Raw genomic sequence first — 21684 nt, 5'->3', positions numbered from 1 at the left:
TTGGGGGAGAGGTAAGGAGTCAGTCGCGTTAAAGCCTGAAAGAATTTGCATTAGGTGCCAAGAAGAGAATATCCAGCTGCGGCTCCCCAAACCACCAGATCTATTGCAATAGCTTCGAGGAGGAGATGTACACAAAACATTTAAGATCTGCTTACCCTGACAGTATGGCTCTGCATTCCAAAAAACTTCATTACCTCTAAGTACACATTCCGCAGACGCCTTCCCAACTAATCGGTACCTACGGAAAGGTTGAATCTCTTTTAAAAAAATTTTAAAGACTTGAGAAATTCAGAAAGTTGTACAGTTTCTAATGGTATTCTCCAGAGGAGCTGAACCCTAGGGGAAAATCAGCTAGCCCTCCTATAAAATACAGTTTTCTTAATACTTAAAGAAATATACAATATATGATGCAGTTAGAGGAAACTCCATACTCGCCGTGGGTGGACAGAAGCTCCCAGGACTGTGAGTGAGACGGCATCCCCACCCTGAGGCTGCGCAGTGGTAGATCCAGATTTATTTTCTGAGCAGAGCTGAGTGTCACTGACGTACCACCCTGCTCCCAGCACCCCCAGGACACTGCAGCCCCTTTCCCTCAGACCCCTCAGCTAAGACAGAGACAGCTGAACCCACTGCACAGCAGAAAATGCTGAATGACTAACCGAGCACCCACGGGAAAGGAACAAAATTCTTTGCAAAACAGCGGAAAAGCAGTCTGCAAAGGCCGTGCCCTCACGCCCAGGAAAGAACCAGGCTTACCCCACGTTACAGGTGTAGGTTATTGTTGCCCCAAACAGCAGGTCAGTGGTGTAGTTGAAGCTGCCATTCGGGATGTCCGGTGGACCACACGACTTTCCTGGAAGGGCAAGCGAGCAGCATTAGCTTTATTTTATAGCATGATAGTGAAATGCGGGTGACAGTGCTGTTCGGTGTCATTATGGACTAGTTAACCATGTATTGGGCATGTGACTTCCCTCGTGAGCAAGTGCCAGCACTTTCAGGTTAGATACAAGAGCCTCGTTAACTTCTGAGGAACTGAAAGTTAAAATACAAGTAAAAAGCAAGTAGCAGCACAAATAAACCTAAGGATAAATAAGAAAGGCCAAGGGTCATATGCTGACTGAGAAAAGAAACTGATAAAGACCCCAGTGGGCCCAGGGCAGAGGTCTTGGCCCACGGGGAAAGGAAAGAGTACGAAGGAGAAGGGGACAGGGAGGGACCCGCTGACGGCCCTGGGGACAGTACAGGTGCGTTGCCACCGGGACAACTGCCCCCCCAGCCCCTCCCACACTGCACCTTGTTTCTGTGCAAACATATTACAGCATTTACAGCCTGACACCAGATGGTGAAGTAATTAAGAAGGGCAGAGATCATCTCCCAGAGATTAGCGTGGCCAAGAGGAAGGGCAACCCCCGGCACCAGGCAGGGGGGGGGTCTTCTCAACTGCCCTGAAAACAGGAACGCGGGGAGCACCCGTGCCAAGGGTGCTGAGCCCCGAGTGGGGTCGGGGTGCAGCAGGGGATGCACACAGCCCCCCCATCCCAGGAGCCCGCAAGGGGGGACCCACCAATGCAGAAGTCGGGGTTCTCTGACCAGGTGGAGTTCTCGAGGCAGGTGACCACGGGGGTCTTGCCCCTGGCTCTCGTGTACCCCGGGCGACACTTGTATCTCTGCGTGGCCCCCACGGCGTAGGATGGCTCCAGGGGCGTGAGGGGCTCCGCGAAGACAAACCGCGGGGGCTGCGGGCAGTCACCTGCGGGATGAGGGGGGGAGGCTCGCGTTAGCCCTTTCCACGCAGCCACAGCCCCCTCCCCACGCCACCCAAGCCCTCTTTTCCCACACAGGACCATCCCCACGCAGCCCCATCTCCCCCCACAGCCCCATCTCCCCGCACAGCCCCATCTCCCCCCTCAGCCCCATCTCTCCCCACAGCCCCATCTCCCCCCGCAGCCCCATCCCCCCCCGCAGCCCCATCTCACCGCACAGCCCCATCTCCCCCCGCAGCCCCATCTCCCCGCACAGCCCCATCTCCCCCCACAGCCCCATCTCCCCGCACAGCCCCATCTCCCCCCACAGCCCCATCTCTCCCCTCAGCCCCATCTCCCCGCACAGCCCCATCTCCCCCCGCAGCCCCATCTCCCCCCGCAGCTGCACTCACCCCAGGCGCCGGGCAGGGCCAGCAGCATCACGCAGAGCCAGCGCGGAGCCATGGCCGCGGCCGCTCCCGGTGTCGCTCCCGGTGCCGGTACCGGCTCCGCGCAGCGCTGCGCAGCGCAAAACGCGTCCTTTTCCGGGGCGGGCGGCAGCCAGACCAGCCCCGGACTCTCGTCACCGCTCAAGCGCGACGGGTTGGATTTTTTTTTGTTTTGCAGCTCTCAAGAGCAACGCAGGTTTTTCCTCCACTTGGCAGCTCCCCCCGCGGCGATTCCCACGGCGCGGTGGCTGTCTCCTTTATCGGTACAAACTGATGCTGCTTGATAGCCCAGAAACAGCCGAAGGCAGGCGGGTGGCGCGGGGGTCCCTCTTTCCCCGATGGCCTCTCCTGGCCCTCTCCGGGCCCTTCGCTCCGGCCGGTGCGGCGGGAGGGATCACCGGGGCCGTGCGTGGCCCTGCGCGCTCCCGCCCGACGCTGCGCTCTGCAGGTGTGGGAGCGTCGCCTGGGCGAGGGATCCTTGTTCCTGGTCGGCCCACCCCGTCACCCTCAGCTCCAGGATGCTCAAGGCCACCCCAGGCTCTCCCCTGAGGAGCTCCGGGCCTGCTGCCCCACCCGCGTCGCACCGCGTAGACGTCGCCTACATCTTCAGTTTATTGCGCCTCTCCCTCTGCGTCAGCTGGGTGAGGCCCGGGGCTCGGGCCGGGCACCGCTTGGCACCCCGGCACAGCCCTGCTGCCGCCCACCCCACGGTGGAAGGGATGATCAAAGGGACACAGCAGCCAGGGCACGGGGCAGCTCAGCCGCTCGCACAGCCGGTGCCTCTCCCCCTCCTCAAACCGGTATCAGGATTGTACCCACCAGCACAAGCCCACAGAAATGGGCTGCGTCCCAGTCTGGTAACAAACACAGCAGCCGGTGACCGCGTGGCACCTTTCTGTCCAACCGGCAGCACTGCCTGTCTCCTGACAGAACACCAGTAAACTCAGTCTCTTGGCAAACACTAATAAATCAGAGACTCAAAGAATAGTTTGTGTTGGAAGAAACCTTAAAGATCACCCAGTGCCACCCCCCTGCCCCAGGCAGGGCCACCTTCCACTAGCCCAGGTTGCCCAAAGCCCCGTCCAACCTGGCCTTGAACCCTTCCAGGGAGGGGGCAGCCACAGCTGCTCTGGGCAGCCTGTGCCAGGGCCTCACCCCCCTCACAGGGAGAATTTCTGCTTCAGATCTGATCTAAATCTCCCCGCTGTCAGTTTAAACCTGTTACCCCCATCCTATCCCTCCCCCTGATGACGAGTCCCTCCCCGCTTTCCCTCAGCCCCTTTCAGCCCTGGGGGGCTGCTCTAAGGTCTCCCCGGAGCCTTCTCTTTTCCAGCTGAACCCCCCAACTCTCCCAGCCTGTCAGCAGAAAGGCGATTTTTACAACTTCTGTATTATCACTATTCATTTTGTCCCCATGTCAAAACCAAACAGGAGTACAAGCCAGCGAACACCAAGCAGGGAGCAGCTAGTTTAACCCACTGAACTCCTTGCTGGAGCTGCAGCCTGGCTTTTGGCTAAAGAATCTGACCAGTGCAGGAAAAGTCAGGGTGGGCTGAGGGCAGGTTGTACCTGGAGAGGAGCACACACCTTCCCCCAGCCTCCTGGTGCTGCCAGGGAGGGGACAGGTTCTGCTCCAGCAGTGGCACCTCGCCCCCGTCATCGCAATTCCCAGGAAAGGCCACTGCTACGGGCAACAATTATCTGAGCAGCAGCAATTATCTGAGCACCTAATTACTTCCGGCAAAGAATGAGACTGCAAAATCATTTAAAGTGCTCTGTGAGAAGGTTTGAGTAGTAAATATGAAAAAAAAAAAAACAACAAAACAAACTAAAACCCAAGCCCCAAGCCAGGATAGCAGTACTGCTCATTTTATATTCCTTATTTACAAAACGGTTTTACTATAAATACTGCAGTTTGCTCACTCGTATCTGCACACTAGTAAAGGAATATCAGTTTAAAAAGTAGTTTAAAAAATACAAATAAATCTTGCAAGATTGTGCAAAGAGGGTGTTTACTATGAAATTATTTTCCTAGTGGAAAGAAACGTTTATTGAATTTTTAAAGCCTCGCTTTAAGAGCCGCAAAAATAGTTTCCTACTAAAATAAACAAAAAAGTAGGGCATTAAACCAACACGGAGCAGGCTTTGAAATGTGTTTGATTCTCCTGCTTCTTTACAAACAAATTCTCGATTGTGAAGTCAGACCTTTGACTTCAGGTTGCCTTATTGCACTCAGAACTTCAGCCCTGCCAACGTCAGGATTGGTGTCGCACCTCTCCCTTCTCTCCCACCAGCTCCGTGCCGCTAAGGGTGCAACAGCCGCCAGCGTTTATCCTGCAGCAGGGAAACGAGGGGTTCATTAGGGCTGGTGGCTGGTGCTGCAGCCCCTGCGCTCTGGCAGGAGGGACCCGGCAGCGATGTGGCACCTTGGCCCCAGCCACGGGGACCCGAAGGGCGTTTCTGGGTCCTTACCGTGGGGCACCTGGCAGAGGTGCGCGTGGCTGGGCGTCCCGCAGACGGCGCAGACGTGGCAGCCGGGGGTGCGGGGGGATACGAGGTGGGCCGGGGTCCCCTCTGTGGCCAGCGGACACACGGGGCAGCTGGTCACGTCGCGGTGGACGAGGGAGAGGTGCAGCCGGTCGGCGCAGGGCTGGCAGATGGGACCCCGTGGGCTGTGGAGAGAGAGCCAAGGGTGAGCCCCGACGGGCTCAGGTCGGAAACTGCTCCTCGCCAAGCCACCCTGCGCAGGCTCCGGCACCACAAAACCTTTTTTCATTAACAATTTCAAAAATAGTTAACTTTTTAAACTCAAATGAGTAGTGAATGCAGAACTGAAACTGTGCCAGGGTTAGGGCTAACAGCAAGTGGAACAAGCACTTGCAGGAACAGCATGAAAGAAACAATTGGTAAAAAGAAGTTCATACCTACAAAAGCTAAAGCAGGCTGATGCACACCTCAAACCACATTTATTTTAACCATGTATTTATTTGAATTTGCCTCTGCCAGTGACGACTGTTAAGGCAGCTTTGTGAGCCTGAGAGAGCACAAAACTCTCATGGGCAAAATAACCTTTGCTCACCTCATCGCTGCTCTGCCCCGACAAACTAACGATGCCTTGAGGTGGGAAAAGCACTCAGCAGCTCAGTGAACACAAGGCCCATGGGGCTCTCATAGCACTTTTTGCTGCTTAACCAAACAGAGCTCCATCCTGGGCCAAAGACAACACGAGGCCGAGACAAGTGAGGACAGCTGAGGAGCACAAACTGATTCCAAGACACCCAAATGAACCGGGCAAGTGTTGTTCAAATAAACCTCACACCAGTTTCCCCTCTCTTTGCTCACAAGCAGGCACCAGCTTTTATCCTGACAGAGCTATAAGGAAACACAACCAATGGTTATGCACATCCATCATTTTTTTTAAGCTAAGCGGTTAACTCCTCTCAGGTTTGAGGCTGCTGAGAGAACCTCCTGCACCCACGGTGGGACACTCACCCCTCGTCCTGCTGGTGGGGCCCCCCCGGCTGCCCCCCTGGTCGGGTCCCGCTCGGGTCACAGTGGGCGCGCAGCCAGCTCTCACACACGGGACAGGTGTGGTCGTCGCTGTGAAGAAGCACCATTGAGGATGTGCGTCGAGTCTCTCTAAGGAGACTCAAAAATCACCGTCAGGTTTGGCACCTCCGGCTTCCCTGGCACTGAGGAACCCTCCCAAGCAGGATGAAAACCTGGGATTAGCTCTACCGCAAACCTGCCTCGCTTTTCTAAGGTGTAGGAGATGTTTGTCTCTTCTGAAACACGCTCCTTCATCAATCCACTCTCCTCGTAGCGAGACCCCCAGTTTCCAACCTCACCTCACCAAACCTGCACACCCGCTGACTCTCCAGCTGGGGGTTGCTCACAGAGGGCAGCTCTGGCAGCCGAGCGCTGCAGGGAGCCTCTGGGCACGGCAGCGTATGGCCCGAGAGCAACACGAGTAAAGAACCAGCACGTGCTGAATGCCTTTTAAAAGCACAGAAAGAAAAAGGCACAAAAATTGCCCAGAGCTCCTTTGTTTTAAGGGAAAAAAACAATGATTAGTGTTTCAAAAGGAATTAAATGCTGTAATACTCAGCATAGGATCAAGACAGGAAAGAGGTGGGAATAAATAAGGAGGTGTGGAATACCCTTATTTTCTACTTGAATAAATACGGTTCTACCCTACTCTGAAATTATTTTTATTCAAGCCCACCATGGCATCGGTGTATTTTAAGTGGAAGACAGACCTCGCGTGGCCCACGGGCTGCTCCGCCTCGCACCGCTCCGGAACAGCTTCTCGTGTGCCGTCACCCCTCAGCTCATCGGCAGCGTTGGCAGGAGAGCTGATCGCAGAGAAAGGGAGAGAAGACGACCTGAATCCACCCGAAGGCATGGCCTTCTGAGAATGACTACTTTATCCTAAAACTGGACTTAAAGGAATCCAAACTGCAAAACCTGCTCTATCCGTGTATAGATGCTTTCACACACATACACACCCCCAAAAAAAAAAAAAAAAAAAAAAGCTCCATTTTGCTCTCCATGGACCAGCACAAAGGGAGCAGGAGCAAGTGCCTGGTCGGCCTCGGTACCTCTCGCTGATGCTGGGGACGAAGTAGGAGCCCAGTGAGCGGGGCTGGGCGCTCAGCCACTCCTCGCAGGTGGCACAGTCGCGGCGCGCAGGCTCGGCGCGGGGGGCCAGGGAGGTGTGCAGCTGCTCCTCGCAGGTGGGACACACGTGGCAGCTCGTCGTGTGGCTGTGGAAGAGAAAGACGGGGGGAATCCCTGTGAGCCCCGAGAGCAGCCGGCAAACACCGAACCCTCCCGTGAAGCAGCCGCTGCCTCTTCAGCGAGCGGCGTGTTCATGGCAGAGTCGTTGGTATTTTAGAGTCAAAAACTGCATAAAGATGTGCCGTACTGGCGTGGTCAGGCACGGCGAGGTTTGTAGCTAGAAATAACACCAGCGAGATCCGTGGGTACAGTCAGAAGAGTGGCACAAGGTTTTGGGCAGATGAAGAGCAAACCTACCAAAAATGGGAACGCCCCAGCACGGGCTGGTCCTTGTCATCCGTTATCTTCAGGTGCATCACTGGAGCTTGTCCCTTCACCCTGTGCTTTTGTAAATCTACATTGTAAGAGCTGAGGGGACAGGAGGGAGAAAATTCATAGAATAAAAAGCAACTTAGCAACATGGAAAGATAGTACTAACCATGCAAATATATCCTGAAGGTCATTACTATCACTCAGAGCTGAAAAGGGAATACCCAGTTGTCCTCAGGGAAAGTTATGACTTACAAGGGGCAGCTTAGGTTCACTTACTGTTTTTTACTGTCTTTGCATCTCATGATGATCCCAGCTAGAATTCCAAGGGCTACTGGGACAACTAACAAACAAAGAAAAAAACAAAACAAAACAAAACCAGATTTGGTATGCGATTTCAGTGAAAGACCGTGGTTTGGTAAAAGACTGGCAGCAAAATTCTCCCCTCTGAGGCTACCTGTCACCACCCAGAGGCTCCTCCCAGTCAAAATAATGCAAAACCCCTCGTGTCTCTAAACGCAGAAACCACGCCAAGTGTGGTGCCATGATGAACTTGTTAAGGGTCCGATCCTCATTGATTCAGTGGTTTTACAGACAGCCTCCCGGTTCCTTTGTATTTTAAACACACTCACCGTTTTTAGTACTTGCTCTCTTTTCCAACAGGGGCTTTCCAAGCTTCACTAATCTCTTATCTCTCAATGTCTGCCAAGGCCTTTATAAATTAAAGAGTGACAGACAGTGCAGTTTTTGGTTGGCTTCTTTGGCCTCTTTCATTTCATCCTCAACTGATGTAATGTTTTATACTCAGACACAGACAATCCAGCAAGGCTGCTGTGTTACCCACAGCAGAGAAACCCCTGGATCCTGATCAGAGACACTCAGCACTAGGGGTAGTGAAATGAATAAACCAAAACCACCGACTCCGGGTATTTAACAGCAAATAACAGCTTTGGGCTAGGGAAGTATATTTTCAATTTTAAACTACTTACCAATGCAACAAGGGATGAGGATACTTGCTAGAGAAGAAAATAACGAAATTGATGTTAAAAAAAAATGAAGCAAACAATGCTGGTGATAACGAAACAGCGAAGTTTCTTAATCTGTGCCCACAGAACAATATTTTTCAAAGCCAGATAACCACAACGCTGCTGAGAAGACAAAACGCTGTGAAACAATGTCATTAACTACTGCACAGGTCATTATGCCCTTCTGAGTCCCCACCCCAGCTCTCTCCGCGGATGGAGCTGAGGTCTGTAGCTCCAGGCTACCTCCACCCTCAGCAACGTCCAAATACAGCCAAAATAATGTTTCTACTGAGATGCTCGGCTGCTCGGAGGTTCAGGCATCAAAACTCCACCCTGTCTCCTGGCAGCTAAGGACTCGCTCCGCTGGGATCAGAGAGAAAAGGGGATTAGAGCAGGGAACAAGCCTGCGCAGCCCGCTTAGAAACTAGAAGATGGACCCACCAAAAGAAATAAAGAAGGCACAGTGAGAGCAGAAAACCAACAGCATGTGGAGTGACAGGCACCCAGTGTGGGTGCAATTACAGCAATTAAAGGGGCTCTGAGGCAGAGAGCCTCTGCTGAACTCTTACCTAGCCAGTAAGGATTCTCTGCCATCTTCTCTTCGGAGGGTTTAGTTTGGTTTGTCGCTGCTGTAGTGCTAACTACAGAGAGAAAAAAAATAAAGGAAAACCACTCAAAAATATATTGTATATAATTCTCGCATGCTTCAGTGAGGAGAAAATGTAGCATGGGCAGGTGACTCGTGCCTTTGCGCCTGTGAGGGCGAGAGCTGTGTGAGAGTCACAGGGACCTGGGGGTGACAGTATGAGCCTTCCCGAGGGCGGGGACTCTGCTGTCCCGCCTGGCCTTATGGCCCGGCTGGTGTTGGACATGAACTATAAACCCATTCCGAGGTTTACTCCATCAGCTTGGCACTTACAGACACTCTCCGCACGTGGTTTATGAAAATTGTGCCCGTTCCTCTTGAAGGGCAAAATGAAAAGCTGCGTACGATTGTGCTCCCAGTGTTCTTCAGCTGAGCCCGGCACCCCGCAGGGCACGGACTCACCAGCCACCGCTGCTGGGAGCAGATGCTGCCCCCCTGGAAACAAACCCCACGGGAATGTCTGTCCGGGGTGAGGTCCTTCCCTTTCTGAGAGCAGGGAATTAGGACGAATTAACTGCACAGCAAGAAAAGCTACCAGAGAGCAGGATGAGTACCCAGCAGAGCTCACCCCTGCACTCCGGAGGAGACCCGCTCCAGACGCCATCCACCCCGTTCTCCGTTGTACAACGAAGAGTTTCATTTCCCACCAGCTGGAGCCCCGGGTCACACGTGTACATCACCACCGAGTCGTACGTGAACTCTGTCCCGTTGTCATTGCGCTTCCCGTTGGGAACAGCTGGAGGTGGAGGGCAAGAAAGAGCTGGGGGAGAAAAGAAAAGAATTCAGGAGGTGATCTGTGGGATGCTCTTCTCCACGATGGGAAGAGAGGAAAACCCAAGGGCTGCTGCACACATGGGCTGGCAGGGCACCAGTCACAGCAGCAGGGCTGAAATGGGAGCACAGGCCACCCTCTCAGCACACAGGGGTGGTGGCAGCCTGTGGGGACACCAAAGCCACCACATTGTCCATTAATGTCTGTCTTTCACATGCAGAATCATAGAATTATGGAATGGTCAGGGTTGGAGGGAACCTTAGAGATCATCCAGTCCCACCCCCTGCCCCGGGCAGGGCCACCTTCCACCAGCCCAGGTTGCCCAAAGCCCCGTCCAACCTGGCCTTGAACCCTTCCAGGGAGGGGGCAGCCACAGCTGCTCTGGGCAGCCTGTGCCAGGGCCTCACCCCCTCACAGGGAGAATTTCTTCCTAACGGAACTTAAATCTCCCCTGTTTCAGTTTAAAACTGTTACTCCTCATCCTACCCCTACACCCCCTGATGATGAGTCGTCCCCCCCTCCCCTTTCCTGCAGCCCCTTTCAGTCCTGGGGGGCTGCTGTAAGGTCTCCCCGGAGCCTTCTCTCCTCCAGCTGAACCCCCCAACTCTCCCAGCCTGTCCTCACAGGGGGGCTCCAGCCCCCCAGCATCTCCGTGGCCTCCTCTGGCCCCGCTCGAGCAGGTCCGTGTCCTTCTGCCATTGGTGCCCCAGAGCTGGACCCAGCCCTGCAGGGGGGTCTCCCAGAGCGGAGCAGAGGGGGAGAATCCCCCCCTGGCCCTGTGCCCCCCCTGCTCTGGGTGCAGCCCAGCACACGGGTGGAAGGCCTCAGTGATGCTACTGGCTAGTCCCTGTTTTCATCACACCAGCTGTCTCCCTTCCAGAGATAATCACCTGACTTCATTTAGCAAAATCAACAACACAATTCAGTATTTCTGAGTTGGAATATTTGGTATTTCCAGTCACCCACAACTTCACTTACCCCAGCAAGCTGGAATTTGACTCCAGGCAACATGATCTCCCATTAGTAAACACCAGATGAGAGGTGACGCTCCCTTTAACGTGTACCTGCAGGGAAAAGAGGCACATCAGCACGAGGGTTTGGGGGCACCAACCCAGAACATGTCACCCCAGAGAGGTGCCGAGGACTCAACAGACCCAGCCCCTCGTCCTGGCTCACACACCAGTGGCTCTGGCCAGTCGACTGGGATGCAATGGGCAGCTGGCTTCACACTCACCCATGGTTACAAACTACCACTGCTCTTGCACCAAAGAGATGATCAGTTGTATCAACTCGGCCATGTTCTGGATTTGCTGGAATACCACAAGATTTCTCTAAAAAAAGAGTAAGATTATCATTAGAACGCTACAAGGATGGGGAAAAAAAAAAACCACCCAGACATACTTTTCATGACAGTCCGGTGACGTCAAACCAGGCGTCTGGTGGTATTTCGTGCTAAACGTCATCCGAAAGAGGCAATCCAAAAATACAATCAGGCCCTCAGAGCACGGCGCTGCAGACGCAGCTGCGGGAGGACGCGGGGAGAAAATGAACCGAGATGGAGACACTCACTCTGACAGAGCTCGGGAACTGCTGACCAGGTTAAATTGTCAAGACAAGTGCTGGTGAGGAGCTGGTCGGTGGTGTTCTCATAGCCTGGGCGACAAATATACTTCACCGTGATATCAACAGGATAAAAACTCATCGTTTCGTCTTCTTGTGATATTTTAGCGAAACGCACATGTGGCGGGCTGGGGCAGCTACCTAGTGACAGTGCAAACAACCGAAGTGTACAGTCACAAAGCAAAAATAACAATGTTTTGCATTTGGCTGTGTATAAACATAAATCGAAGTGACAACGCTCAAGCCCCCCGAAGAATATGGGGACCACATTTTTAAGAAGCTGATTGGTAATTTGTGTAATTCAAAAACATTCCTAGGCAACTACTTACTGGGAAAAGATTTTAAAGATTAAAATTTTCCCCCTTTCAGTCATTCAGGAGCGCAGTGTTTACCTCCCTTGGCAATCCCACCGACGGAGCATTTGAGGGGGGGTGACATGCAGCCAGTTTGCACTGCGGAGGTTTGCAACCCCCCCAACGCCAACCCCCCCGCGTAGCGCTTCTCCCCTTTCCCGTGCTTCCCCAGACTGTTGATCTATTTTTATTAACACGCAAGCGCCGGCACATGACTCCAACGGACTCAGCAGAGTTAGGAAACAGGGGCAGGAAGAAATCCTCCGATCAGCAGCTCGATCGCGTGTCACTTGGGATGAGGAAACCCTCGTAGCAGCGATTGCTAAAGTGGGAGGTGTTTTCACAAGCAGCGCGCGACTCGAAGCAACTCGTTTTGGAGAAAATGAAATACTCACGGACGCAGAACTCCTGGAGGTTGGACCACTGGGAGTTTGCCAGGCACTGGACGGTGTCTGGCAGCAAGGGGCGTTTCACGTACCCCGCCAGGCACCTGTACGTCACTTTGGAGCCCACCAGGAAGCTTCCCCCGTGTTTTGCGTCCTCCGGGGGTTCCGCGTGGCTTATGCTTGGCAGCGGCCCGCAGTCTCCTGCAGCAACATAAAACCGGGTTTAGTGGGGCTCCTCCTAAAGCTCCCTGGGGCAGGATGCATGCGTGGGGTCTACAGAAGAGCATGGCACCCCCGCCCCCCGGACACGCAGACGGCGGAGCAGAGGAGGTGTGAGGCACACGGAGCACCCACCCCCACGGAGAACACACATGGGGGTACACACACACCCCCACGGAGCACACGCACCCCCACAGAGCACCCCCACACATACGGAGCACACACGCCCCCCGGGAGCACCCGCAGGCACCCACACGGAACGTACACACACCCCCACACCCCCCCACGGAGCACACGCCCCCCCCGGAGAACATGCACCCGCACACGCCCAGGGATGTCGGGGGTCCCCGTCCCCCCTCCGCCCGCCCCCCTTTCCCTCCGTGGGCTCACCCCACGCCGCGGGCAGCAGCAGCAGCGCCGGCAGCAGCGCGGGCAGGGACGGGCAGCAGCGCCCGGAGCCCATCGCCGGCAGCGGGGAGCGCAGAGGGAGCGCAAAAGGAGCGCAGAGGGAGCGCAGGGGGAGCGCAGGAGGAGCGCAGGAGGAGCGCAGGGGAGCGCAGAGGGAGCGCAGGGGAGCGCAGGAGGAGCGCAGGGGAGCGCAGAGGGAGCGCAGGGGTGCGCAGGGGTGCGCAGGGGGAGCGCAGAGGGAGCGCAGGGGTGCGCAGGGGTGCGCAGGGGGAGCGCAGAGGGAGCGCAAGGGTGCGCAGGGGTGCGCAGGGGGAGCACAGCCACTCCCGGAGCCGCTGGAGGGGGGGGGGGATGTTGCTCAAGAGCAGGGGTGGGTGCTGCTGCCAGGCGCGGGGAGGCGGCTGCAGGCAGCACCCTCAGCTGGGGAACGACGTGCAGCCAAAAGGCAAGAGCCGCTCCCACGGCCTGATCCCTCCCCGCCCTCTCAGCTCTGGGAAATTTTCTGCTGAAGGTCCCACCCGTGGCTGGAGCCGGAGGGTTTGCTCATCTCTGCGCCAGGAGCCAGCCCTCCGGCAAATCCACCTCCACTCCTTCCAGTACAGGCACCCCTGCCTCGGAGCTATCGAGTCCCAATGGAAAAAATAATTAAAAAAACCCAAAACAAAACCCCAAAAAGGGAAGCACGTGGGGCTTGCCCGCTGTGCCGGTGAACCCCATAGCGCACCCCAAAGCCGGGGGGGGGTGTGCGGAGGAGGTCCCGTCTGTCCCCCAGCACTGGCTCTGCCGCAGCTCCCTCGGTGCCTCCTGCCCCCCAAGACAGCGGCTGCCCCAGGGACCCCCGCACAGCTGGGGGACACCAGCCCCCCCCCCAAACCATCTTCGAACATCACCAGAGGAACAGGCGCCTGTAAAAGAGAGGCTTTCTGCAAGAAGAGAGCAGAGCAGAGGGGTTTTCCTCCAGCCCAGGGGGTGCACGGGAGGGCAGAGGGCTGTAAACCAGCCGCTCATTGAAGCCCCGTGCACAGGGCAAGGCAGCGGGGCGTAAGGGACTGAAGGAATTAATGCTTTAAACATTCATCGACACAGAAAACCTCGAGGACAAGCTGTGGCCTTTGTGATTAGTCTACGGACATCGCCCAAGGAAGCCGGAGTGTATCGAGGGCTGCACCTCCTGCAGTTGTATTGCCAAACTCCTCAGCTAAACCTCAGAGGGGGAAACGTGGACGGAGCGAAACCAAACATTTCTTATCGAGCACGAGGCCTGCTGATCACTGGCTCTGTTGTGGAAGCCCGAAGAGGTGACAAGGCCTGATAAGAGGGGAGCATTTCTGCCCCAGAAGCCGGATGACTGCTCAAGCAGCAGGAAGTCAGCAAAAATTTGTGGGAACTGGGGTAGGAGTAAAGGCGACAGGGAGAGCACGACCCCCCGACTCCGCTGGACAAGGGGGTTGGGGCACTTCATCCCCCTCAATACGTGTGCGGAACCCCAGCTCCACCTTTTTCCTCATCTCATGGAAAGGAGTTTGTGGAATACCTGCCTCTCCTCATCCGGTATGCTAATCAGCTGATGAGATGAACTTAAAAGGCAGCAGAAAATTTTCCTGGGTGTGCACCCACCACCCAAGATAACCGGACCCGAGACAACGCTGGATCCAGGGGCGGTGACCAGATTTCTTTGACTCTCCTCTCCTCTCCTCTCCTCTCCTCTCCTCTCCTCTCCTCTCCTCTCCTCTCCTCTCCTCTCCTCTCCTCTCCTCTCTCTCCTCTCCTCTCCTTCTTCTCTCCTCTCCTTCTTCTCTCCTCTCCTTCTTCTCTCCTCTCCTCTCCTTCTTCTCTCCTCTCCTCTCCTCTCCTCTCCTCTCCTCTCCTCTCCTCTCCTCTCCTCTCCTCTCCTCTCCTCTCCTCTCCTCTCCTCTCCTCTCCTCTCCTCCTCTCCTCTCCTCTCCTCTCCTCTCCTCTCCTCTCCTCTCCTCTCCTCTCCTCTCCTCTCCTCTCCTCTCCTCTCCTTCTTCTCTCCTCTCCTCTCCTTCTTCTCTCCTCTCCTCTCCTTCTTCTCTCCTCTCCTCTCCTCTCCTCTCCTCTCCTCTCCTCTCCTCTCCTCTCCTCTCCTCTCCTTCTTCTCTCCTTCTTCTCTCCTTCTTCTCTTTCTTATAGATTTATGAGACCACATTGCTAATTATCCTTTGTTGTTTCTACCTCAAGTAAAACATCTTAACCAGTTGCTTCACCTTAATTTATCCCGAGGGATCGTTTCACCTTAATTTAACCCAAGACGATCACAAAACCTTTACAACTCACTGGGCTCCCAGTCCAGGTCTTAACACAGGAGTACCAGCATTTCCACTGTAACTCTCCCAGTTAAACACCAACCTCAGGGACGTCCTCGGGCCTGGCCAGGCTCGGGAGCAGTTTGCCTCGGCTCCATGCCCGTGTGGGAAAGAGGAGCTGCTCTGGGATCCCTGCCCGCAGGCCTGGTGGGAAGAGCCAAAGGAAAGGTTCTGCCTGGTTTGGCTGCTCCGTCCCGCTCTGCTGAGCACCGCTGCCAGTAAGGGGCTCGTGTCACCCCACCCCGAGGAAAGGGCAGCCAGCAGCAGCCTGCCTGCCCCTTCCTGCCTCCCTCTGCGGTTGTTATCCAGGCAACGAAGTTTCCACTGAAAAACTCAAAGTTATCTTTTTTTTTTCTTTCCCTCCACTGTATTTCCCTTTCCAAAACAATTTAAGCTCCAAGAATATGTAAAAAAAGCGTTTGCAATGAGGCCAGGAAGTGTTGTTTTAAGAGAGAGTCGAGCAGCCTTGGATAACTCATTCCTTTAAAATTCCTCTGAACACGTTGACAAATTATGTGGCAGTGTCTTGGCCACGTATTTTTACAGGTCACTGGCTACCTGGATCTGAACTGGGGTGGTGGCTGCATAATGCAAAAGGAGGATGCTAACAGGAAAGGAAAAAAAAAAAAAAAAAAAAAAGCTTTAAATGCTGGGAAGTTCTCTTGTAATAGCTTACAGCCCTGACCTCAGCATGAGACAGTGAGATTTTTAAGTATTTGGCAAAGACCTTGCAATGCTGAGCCTCCCCAGGGAGCGGCTCGGTTCGCCTGTACATCAGAACCAGCTGCTGTAGCTCCAACCCGGTGGAATCCCCTTGCTCGCAGAGTTCCAATTAACCCCTTGAACCAGGCTGCTTTCCTACCCGGGGCCACGCAGGAGACATCTGTACCCCCCAGTCCCTCTGCCACCCAGGTTTGCTGTCCCGTTTTGCCCAGTAACCGCCTGAGCACCGAAACCTTGCGGGCAGGAGCTGCCGCAGCAGCTGAGCCCTGTGATAGCGGCTCTGCGCCCGCTCAGGTGGAGCAGCCGAGTCCAACTCGCTTTATCTTGCTCTGACATCCCTTCCCCGTGCTGCAGAGATCAGGCCGAGCAGATGGTGAGCGCAGAAGCGAAAGCAGGGACGGAGGGGAGGCCTGTCCCGTGCTGCTCCGTGCGCCCACGCTGCCAGGCTCTGGCTGGAACAGGGGGAGGTTTCCAGCAAAACCAGACAGCAAAAACAAGGGCTGAGCTGCTGGGGCTGCTCTTGGCTTTCCAAAAAAACCTCCCCTCGGGTCCTGGGACATCGCCCACGGCCCCCGAAGCCTCTCTGGGGCTGAGCGGGGCAGCAGAAATCCAGACCAGGATGGCTAAAAAGGCTCAAGAGAGGTCCACATCCCTCCAGCTTTCTTTTTCAAACCATTTACTACAAACACTCACATTCCCAGATATTACCACACAGATTTTCTTACTTTCTTTCCTTTTTTTTTGGTTTTAAAACCAAGTTAAACTTGCAAAGGAGGCCATTTAGAAATTAAATGAGTGCTGCTAAACAACTGATTATGGAGATATCTCTAAAAACTGATACCTTCCTGAAAAGAGCGTGGAACATGAAAAGGAAACAGCAGGCAGTTGAATCCACAGGCTATTCTTGATAAACAATTAGCATTTATTCCTAAATGTAAATAAAACCTCAGAAAGGCACCTAAATATAAGGCAGTTAGTGTACTGGATAGGACAAAGATGGTAAACAACCAACAGCATCAACCTGACATTTCCAGTTTCCCTGTTGCAGGATGGCAACACTGGAGAGTATGTTCAGCAGTTACCCCTCTGCGTCTGCGTGTAGTCGCTGCGCTCACAGCCTGCAGCGTTACAGAGCTGCCTTCCTCCCTCTGGAAAGCAGAAGTAGCTCCTTTACAGTGTGAGATTAGTAGATACCCAGACCACTCGTGGCTGTTATCTTTCATGTAGTCTGAGCCGAAATACAAACGGAAAGAACTTGTCCGGTACAAGAAAAGCTTTTGCTAAAGGAAGTGCTTAAAGTACTGAAGATGTAAAGACCAACATTCAATTTAGCGTGTGGAGTACTATGGTTTCCTAAAGGAAATGGGCACCTAATTTTGCAAGACAGAGAAATCAGCGTTTTGCTTCCAGCACGAACCTGCTGGCAGCTGGCATAGGTGTATCTGCAACCGGCCCGTGCTACAGCTGGAAATTCCTGGTAAATTGAGGAAGCAGCTCAGCCCAGCAGAGAGATTTGGGTCTTTTACAGCCTGTCCCGAGTCTGTGTATTTACAGTGATTGTTATGGCAGCAGGCTGGCGTTGCTAGCGAGCAAGGGAGTATGTGGTTGTGGAAACACCGAGTTGAATAAGTTGTGACATAACCGAGCTCCGTCAGAAATTCTGCAGAAAGCCTGAGGAGTTTCTGAGGAACGGTGGTTTCCCATTCCCAGCCTGAAAAAAAAAAAAAAGGCTGGTCAGATGAGTGGGGAACTGTAACTGGATTCGGGATGTTAGGAGGAAATTGCTCAAAGAGACAAAAAATTTTGGGAAAAGGAACTGTGGGAACGAGCCAACTCTCGCGTAGGTAATTTTCATTTAATTTCTTGGAACATTAAAACGTATCACAATTTTTAAAAATACACTTTGTACATGCACACGGGACAGACCTGATGGAGCTTCTTCTTTGTTTTAAAGCCAGGTTGCAATGTCCTAACGAGTACAACCATCGCAGGGGGCACTTTAGAGACAGAACACAGCCGAGGGTCTGCATGCATTATTCTTAAAGTGCTATTTTTGTTTGAAAAGCTAACAAAATATTTAGAAAGAGCGTTTAACTGCGTGTCTTGTCTACATCCGTGGTGAGAAGGCAGGAAGAGCAGCACGTGGCAGTTGTCTTTGCTGTCGTGCAAGGGAAGTGCAAATGCCTCTGCCCAGGGTTTCTTCCATGGGGGTCCCTCGGTCACGGAGTTGCTGGAGGAGGGCAGACCCATCACAGATAAACCGCTTCAAAGCTCCAGATTAATCTTTCCGTGCAATTCCCGGGGACCATATATGCAGCCTGGGGGAAAGGAATGTTCACATGAAGATCAGCCTGGCTGTGGTTTCAAGGAAGGTTTAAGGTTTCTGTTCAGATTTTAAAACACCCGTCCAGTTTGGGGGTGAATTTTAGCACTGACTTTAGAAAGGCCCAAACTAGTTCCTCCTACGAACACTAGAGGCTGGTTTGGGGTATTGTTCTCTTTTCCCCATCTCATCCCTTGCTCCAGCCTTCTGGCATCCAGGGGCTGATTTTACAGGACCCATGGTTTTTTTGGGGCAGGACAATCAAGTTCCTGAAGCACAACGCAAAGCGGCGTTCCACGCAGGTTAGATCATGTGTCAAGCTGCTGCTTTGATACGATCTCCTGAAGAAGTGCCAAGAATGACAAGATTAAAAAAAGAAAGAACCACCGGAAGAGATTTTCAAATCAATCTTTGTTCTGAAGTTACATAATAGAGCAAAACAAAAACTTTTAGGCAAAAACAAAGGACAAAGTTTTCCCCTTCCCTTCCACGTTGTATGATCTAGGATGCTTCTAGCCTTCATTTGTTCCTACCAAGGGCCTAACGTCACCAAACTTCATCTTTGAGGCCTGCAAAGCCCTGCTTGGAGCCCTTTTCATCCACTGATACCACTGCAACATCTTTCCTACAGACACTTCCACAAGTGCCCAACCCTGTTACCCTGCCTTTAACGCCACAAGCGGGATGGTTTGATTCCTTGTTTACCCGTCCAGACAAATCCCTTGGGGTTTTGGTCCCAGCCGTCAGCCTGGCGATGCTAACAGGTTGGAACAAACCCCACCTTTGAGAAATGATGGAGCAGTGGGGAAAATCCCTCCTGGGCACACTACACCTGCCTGGGGGCATTTCTGGACCTGGGTTTAAGCACCAGCCTCATCACATTTGTGTAACAGCCCCGGGCTGTGTGGGTTCTTGACCCAAAAGACGTGATGGCTCAGGGATGGGCAAGTTCAGCTTGACCCTGACACCAGAGAAAAGCTTTTCCTTCAGTCCCCGGTTGGGTAGCGAGACCCTCCAAGTGTTTTGTCTTTATTACTTACAATTACATGCTTATGGTTCCCACCCAGACACTGTTTCCAACACAGCTGAAACTCACCCTTTTTATGGGTAAAAGAATCCTTTGCAGCGGATGGGGAATCTGTTGTAGCAGCACTTCTGCCATGTCCAGCTTCTTCTGGCTGCCCATGACCTCGCTGGTGTGGAACAAGGTTAGCGTTAGTGCATTGCCTCTCGCTGCCGGAGGACAGGAGCCCCAGCACTCTTAAAGGTTACGTGGTACAAAGTTATCTCTTGCTTTTCAATATGGCAAAAAAAAAAAAAAAAAAAAAAAGAGTTAAACAAAATCTGTAATGATGCGAAAGCAAGGAAGCGATTGATAAATGAAAATACATTTCGTACAAAGTAAAGCTTTGAAGCAGATGCCCAACCAGTGAAAAATATAAATTATACAGAGAAAAATTACAGAAGAACACAACAAACAAATCACTCACTTCCACAAAATGATGCAACTTTAGACCGTTTTAAGTTTTCAAAGCAGCCGGCTTGGGGGAGGATGCCAGAGATCCCCATGTACTTTGGAAGACACACGGATCCTTGGCTGGTCCCAGGAGAATAGTAGTTTGGGGTTTTGTACAAAGGTACAACAAATCTGAATGCTGAGGTAGTGCAGGTCCTTGACACTGAAGAGAAACATGGGGATAGGAGTGGGAATAACCAGGGAGTCCCACTGATGGGCTCCCCCGAACTCCAAACGGGCCTTCCAGGACTGACCTGGTGTCCTGGAGACAGAAGAAGAATGGGAGAAAGAGATGGTATTTTGGAGTGCCTTTTTATAAAGGTTGAGCTTCATTTCCCACGTGGAAGCCTTCTTAGAGGGTTGGATGCCGTTTCCACGGGGTTCTGAAAAGAAAGAAAATCACGGCGTGAAATTCATCGAATGACTTTTTCATAAAAATGTGATAAAGCAGCGACTTAAATTGGGAGACGTGGGACTTAATGTAGAACTCACTTTGGGGAGGAGGACTCCTCTCCATTTCTTTTGCTCCAGGTTTGACAGATGTGCTTTTCTCTAGGGTATAAAGAATAAGTATTACTAGGATCACTACCCTTTTCTTGCACAGACTGCTCATTCCTTACTCACTTGAGCAGCACTGCATTCATTCTCTTTAAAATTGCAGCATGACTTCCACCAGACACGTCCTGTGCTAAGCAATCACAGTATGTTAAGCTGCTTCACACTAAATACTGAACTCATAATAAACACTAAATTCAAATGAAACCACCTTTGCATTCAGGCACAGCTCCGCTCCAGACTCCGTTTGTTCTGTCCGTACTCGTACAACGGATGCTCACGTTGCCAACGAGCTCGAAGCCGGAGTCACAGCTGTAAGTCACTGTGGAATTATATGGAAATTCTTCTACACCTTGGCCATCGTGCTTTCCATTGCTGACTTGGGGCGGTGAAGAGCAGGTAATTACTGCAGGAAAGAAGGTCAGCGTGAGTATTGCTAAAAACTGTAGTTCAATATTGAAAATGCAAAATGGTTCTTAAGAGTTCACCTAAGGTTCTTGAAGAGAACAAACTCGGTGGATAATTGAAGCTGGGTAACCAGCATTTGCCTTCCCTCTACATCATCTCTCCCTTCTTTCTGAAAAACATTGCCACGTTTTTCTCCCTCTCACTCCAAGGATCACAAAAATAAACAGGCAACTTGTCATGCTCTGGCTTGTGACTCATCCAAACCTCAAGCCATCACCTTCACTGCTACCCTAAGTCATGAGAAAATACGTTGATCTTGTGGGAATAAAAGTCCTGAAATGCAGCGTCAGCAGCAAAATGGGTATTTCTCAGCTGCAGTGCTGGTGAGAGATCTGCCACACAGTATCAACAAACACAGCGTATGGAGACAGGTTTAGACTAGACGTTAGGATGCAGGATCTGCTGGAGTGAAGTCAAAAGTAACATTGGATTAATCTTACGTTTGCAAGTTGGAAGTTTACTCCATTCGACATTGTTTCCTTTAAGCTGACACTGGATGAAATGGCTCCCATTTAATTTGTACCTAAGGGAAAACACACAAGAAAAGAAAACATCGTGTAGCTATCCAGAAACTGAGACAATTTTTTTTTTCTCCAGTATCAGTACGATCAGGAGTGTAGGAAAGGCGGTTTTAAAGCAAGATGTGCAGATACACACCGGTTAAGAGGAGAGCTCCTTCATGGTGCTGCTCACAGGCAGTTTTCCACCCACCAACACCCCCAAGTCCTTTCCCTCGGGGCTGCTCTCCATCCCCTCCTCACCCAGCTCACTGTGTTTGTGCTGGGGATTGCCCCGACCCACGGGCAGGACCTTGCACTTGGCTTTGTTGAACTCCATGAGGTTTGCACATCCCACCTCTCCAGCCTGCCCAGGCCCCTCTGGATGGCACATCCCTTCCCTCCAGCGTGTCGTATTCAAACGCACCCACAGTGTGGGTCCCCCCAGGGACCACTGGGGTGCAATAGGGATCTACATTTCAATAAAGTGACTTTTGGATTTGTGTGCTGGAACTTAATACATCTTGTTCTGACAGCACCAACACCTTCCCCAATCTCTGAATTACATCCTCCTGTTCAAAAAAAAAAAAAAATATCCTCATTTGG

The 21684-nt window shown here is 52.6% G+C and overlaps 1 protein-coding gene across 1 annotated transcript in view; it reads right to left on the bottom strand.

Annotated features, from left to right (window-relative positions):
• The window catches only part of CR1 (complement C3b/C4b receptor 1 (Knops blood group)), a 71680-nt gene that overhangs the window by 29619 nt on the left and 20377 nt on the right, over positions 1-21684 (bottom strand). The window contains 23 exon segments of the mRNA XM_074925829.1: positions 156-238; positions 757-853; positions 1565-1750; positions 2156-2371; positions 4664-4863; positions 5684-5791; positions 6451-6546; positions 6793-6957; positions 7229-7339; positions 7520-7583; positions 8230-8256; positions 8835-8906; positions 9480-9671; positions 10662-10747; positions 10918-11014; positions 11253-11444; positions 12052-12243; positions 12652-13004; positions 16561-16564; positions 19813-19941; positions 20051-20110; positions 20376-20519; positions 21022-21104. Coding sequence (XP_074781930.1) covers positions 156-238; positions 757-853; positions 1565-1750; positions 2156-2371; positions 4664-4863; positions 5684-5791; positions 6451-6546; positions 6793-6957; positions 7229-7339; positions 7520-7583; positions 8230-8256; positions 8835-8906; positions 9480-9671; positions 10662-10747; positions 10918-11014; positions 11253-11444; positions 12052-12243; positions 12652-13004; positions 16561-16564; positions 19813-19941; positions 20051-20110; positions 20376-20519; positions 21022-21104 — 2957 coding nt within the window.

The sequence above is a fragment of the Athene noctua genome, chromosome 23 (genome assembly GCF_965140245.1).
Source record: "Athene noctua chromosome 23, bAthNoc1.hap1.1, whole genome shotgun sequence".
Classification (NCBI taxonomy): domain Eukaryota; kingdom Metazoa; phylum Chordata; class Aves; order Strigiformes; family Strigidae; genus Athene; species Athene noctua.
This window is presented reverse-complemented; position numbering and strand designations above follow the sequence as displayed.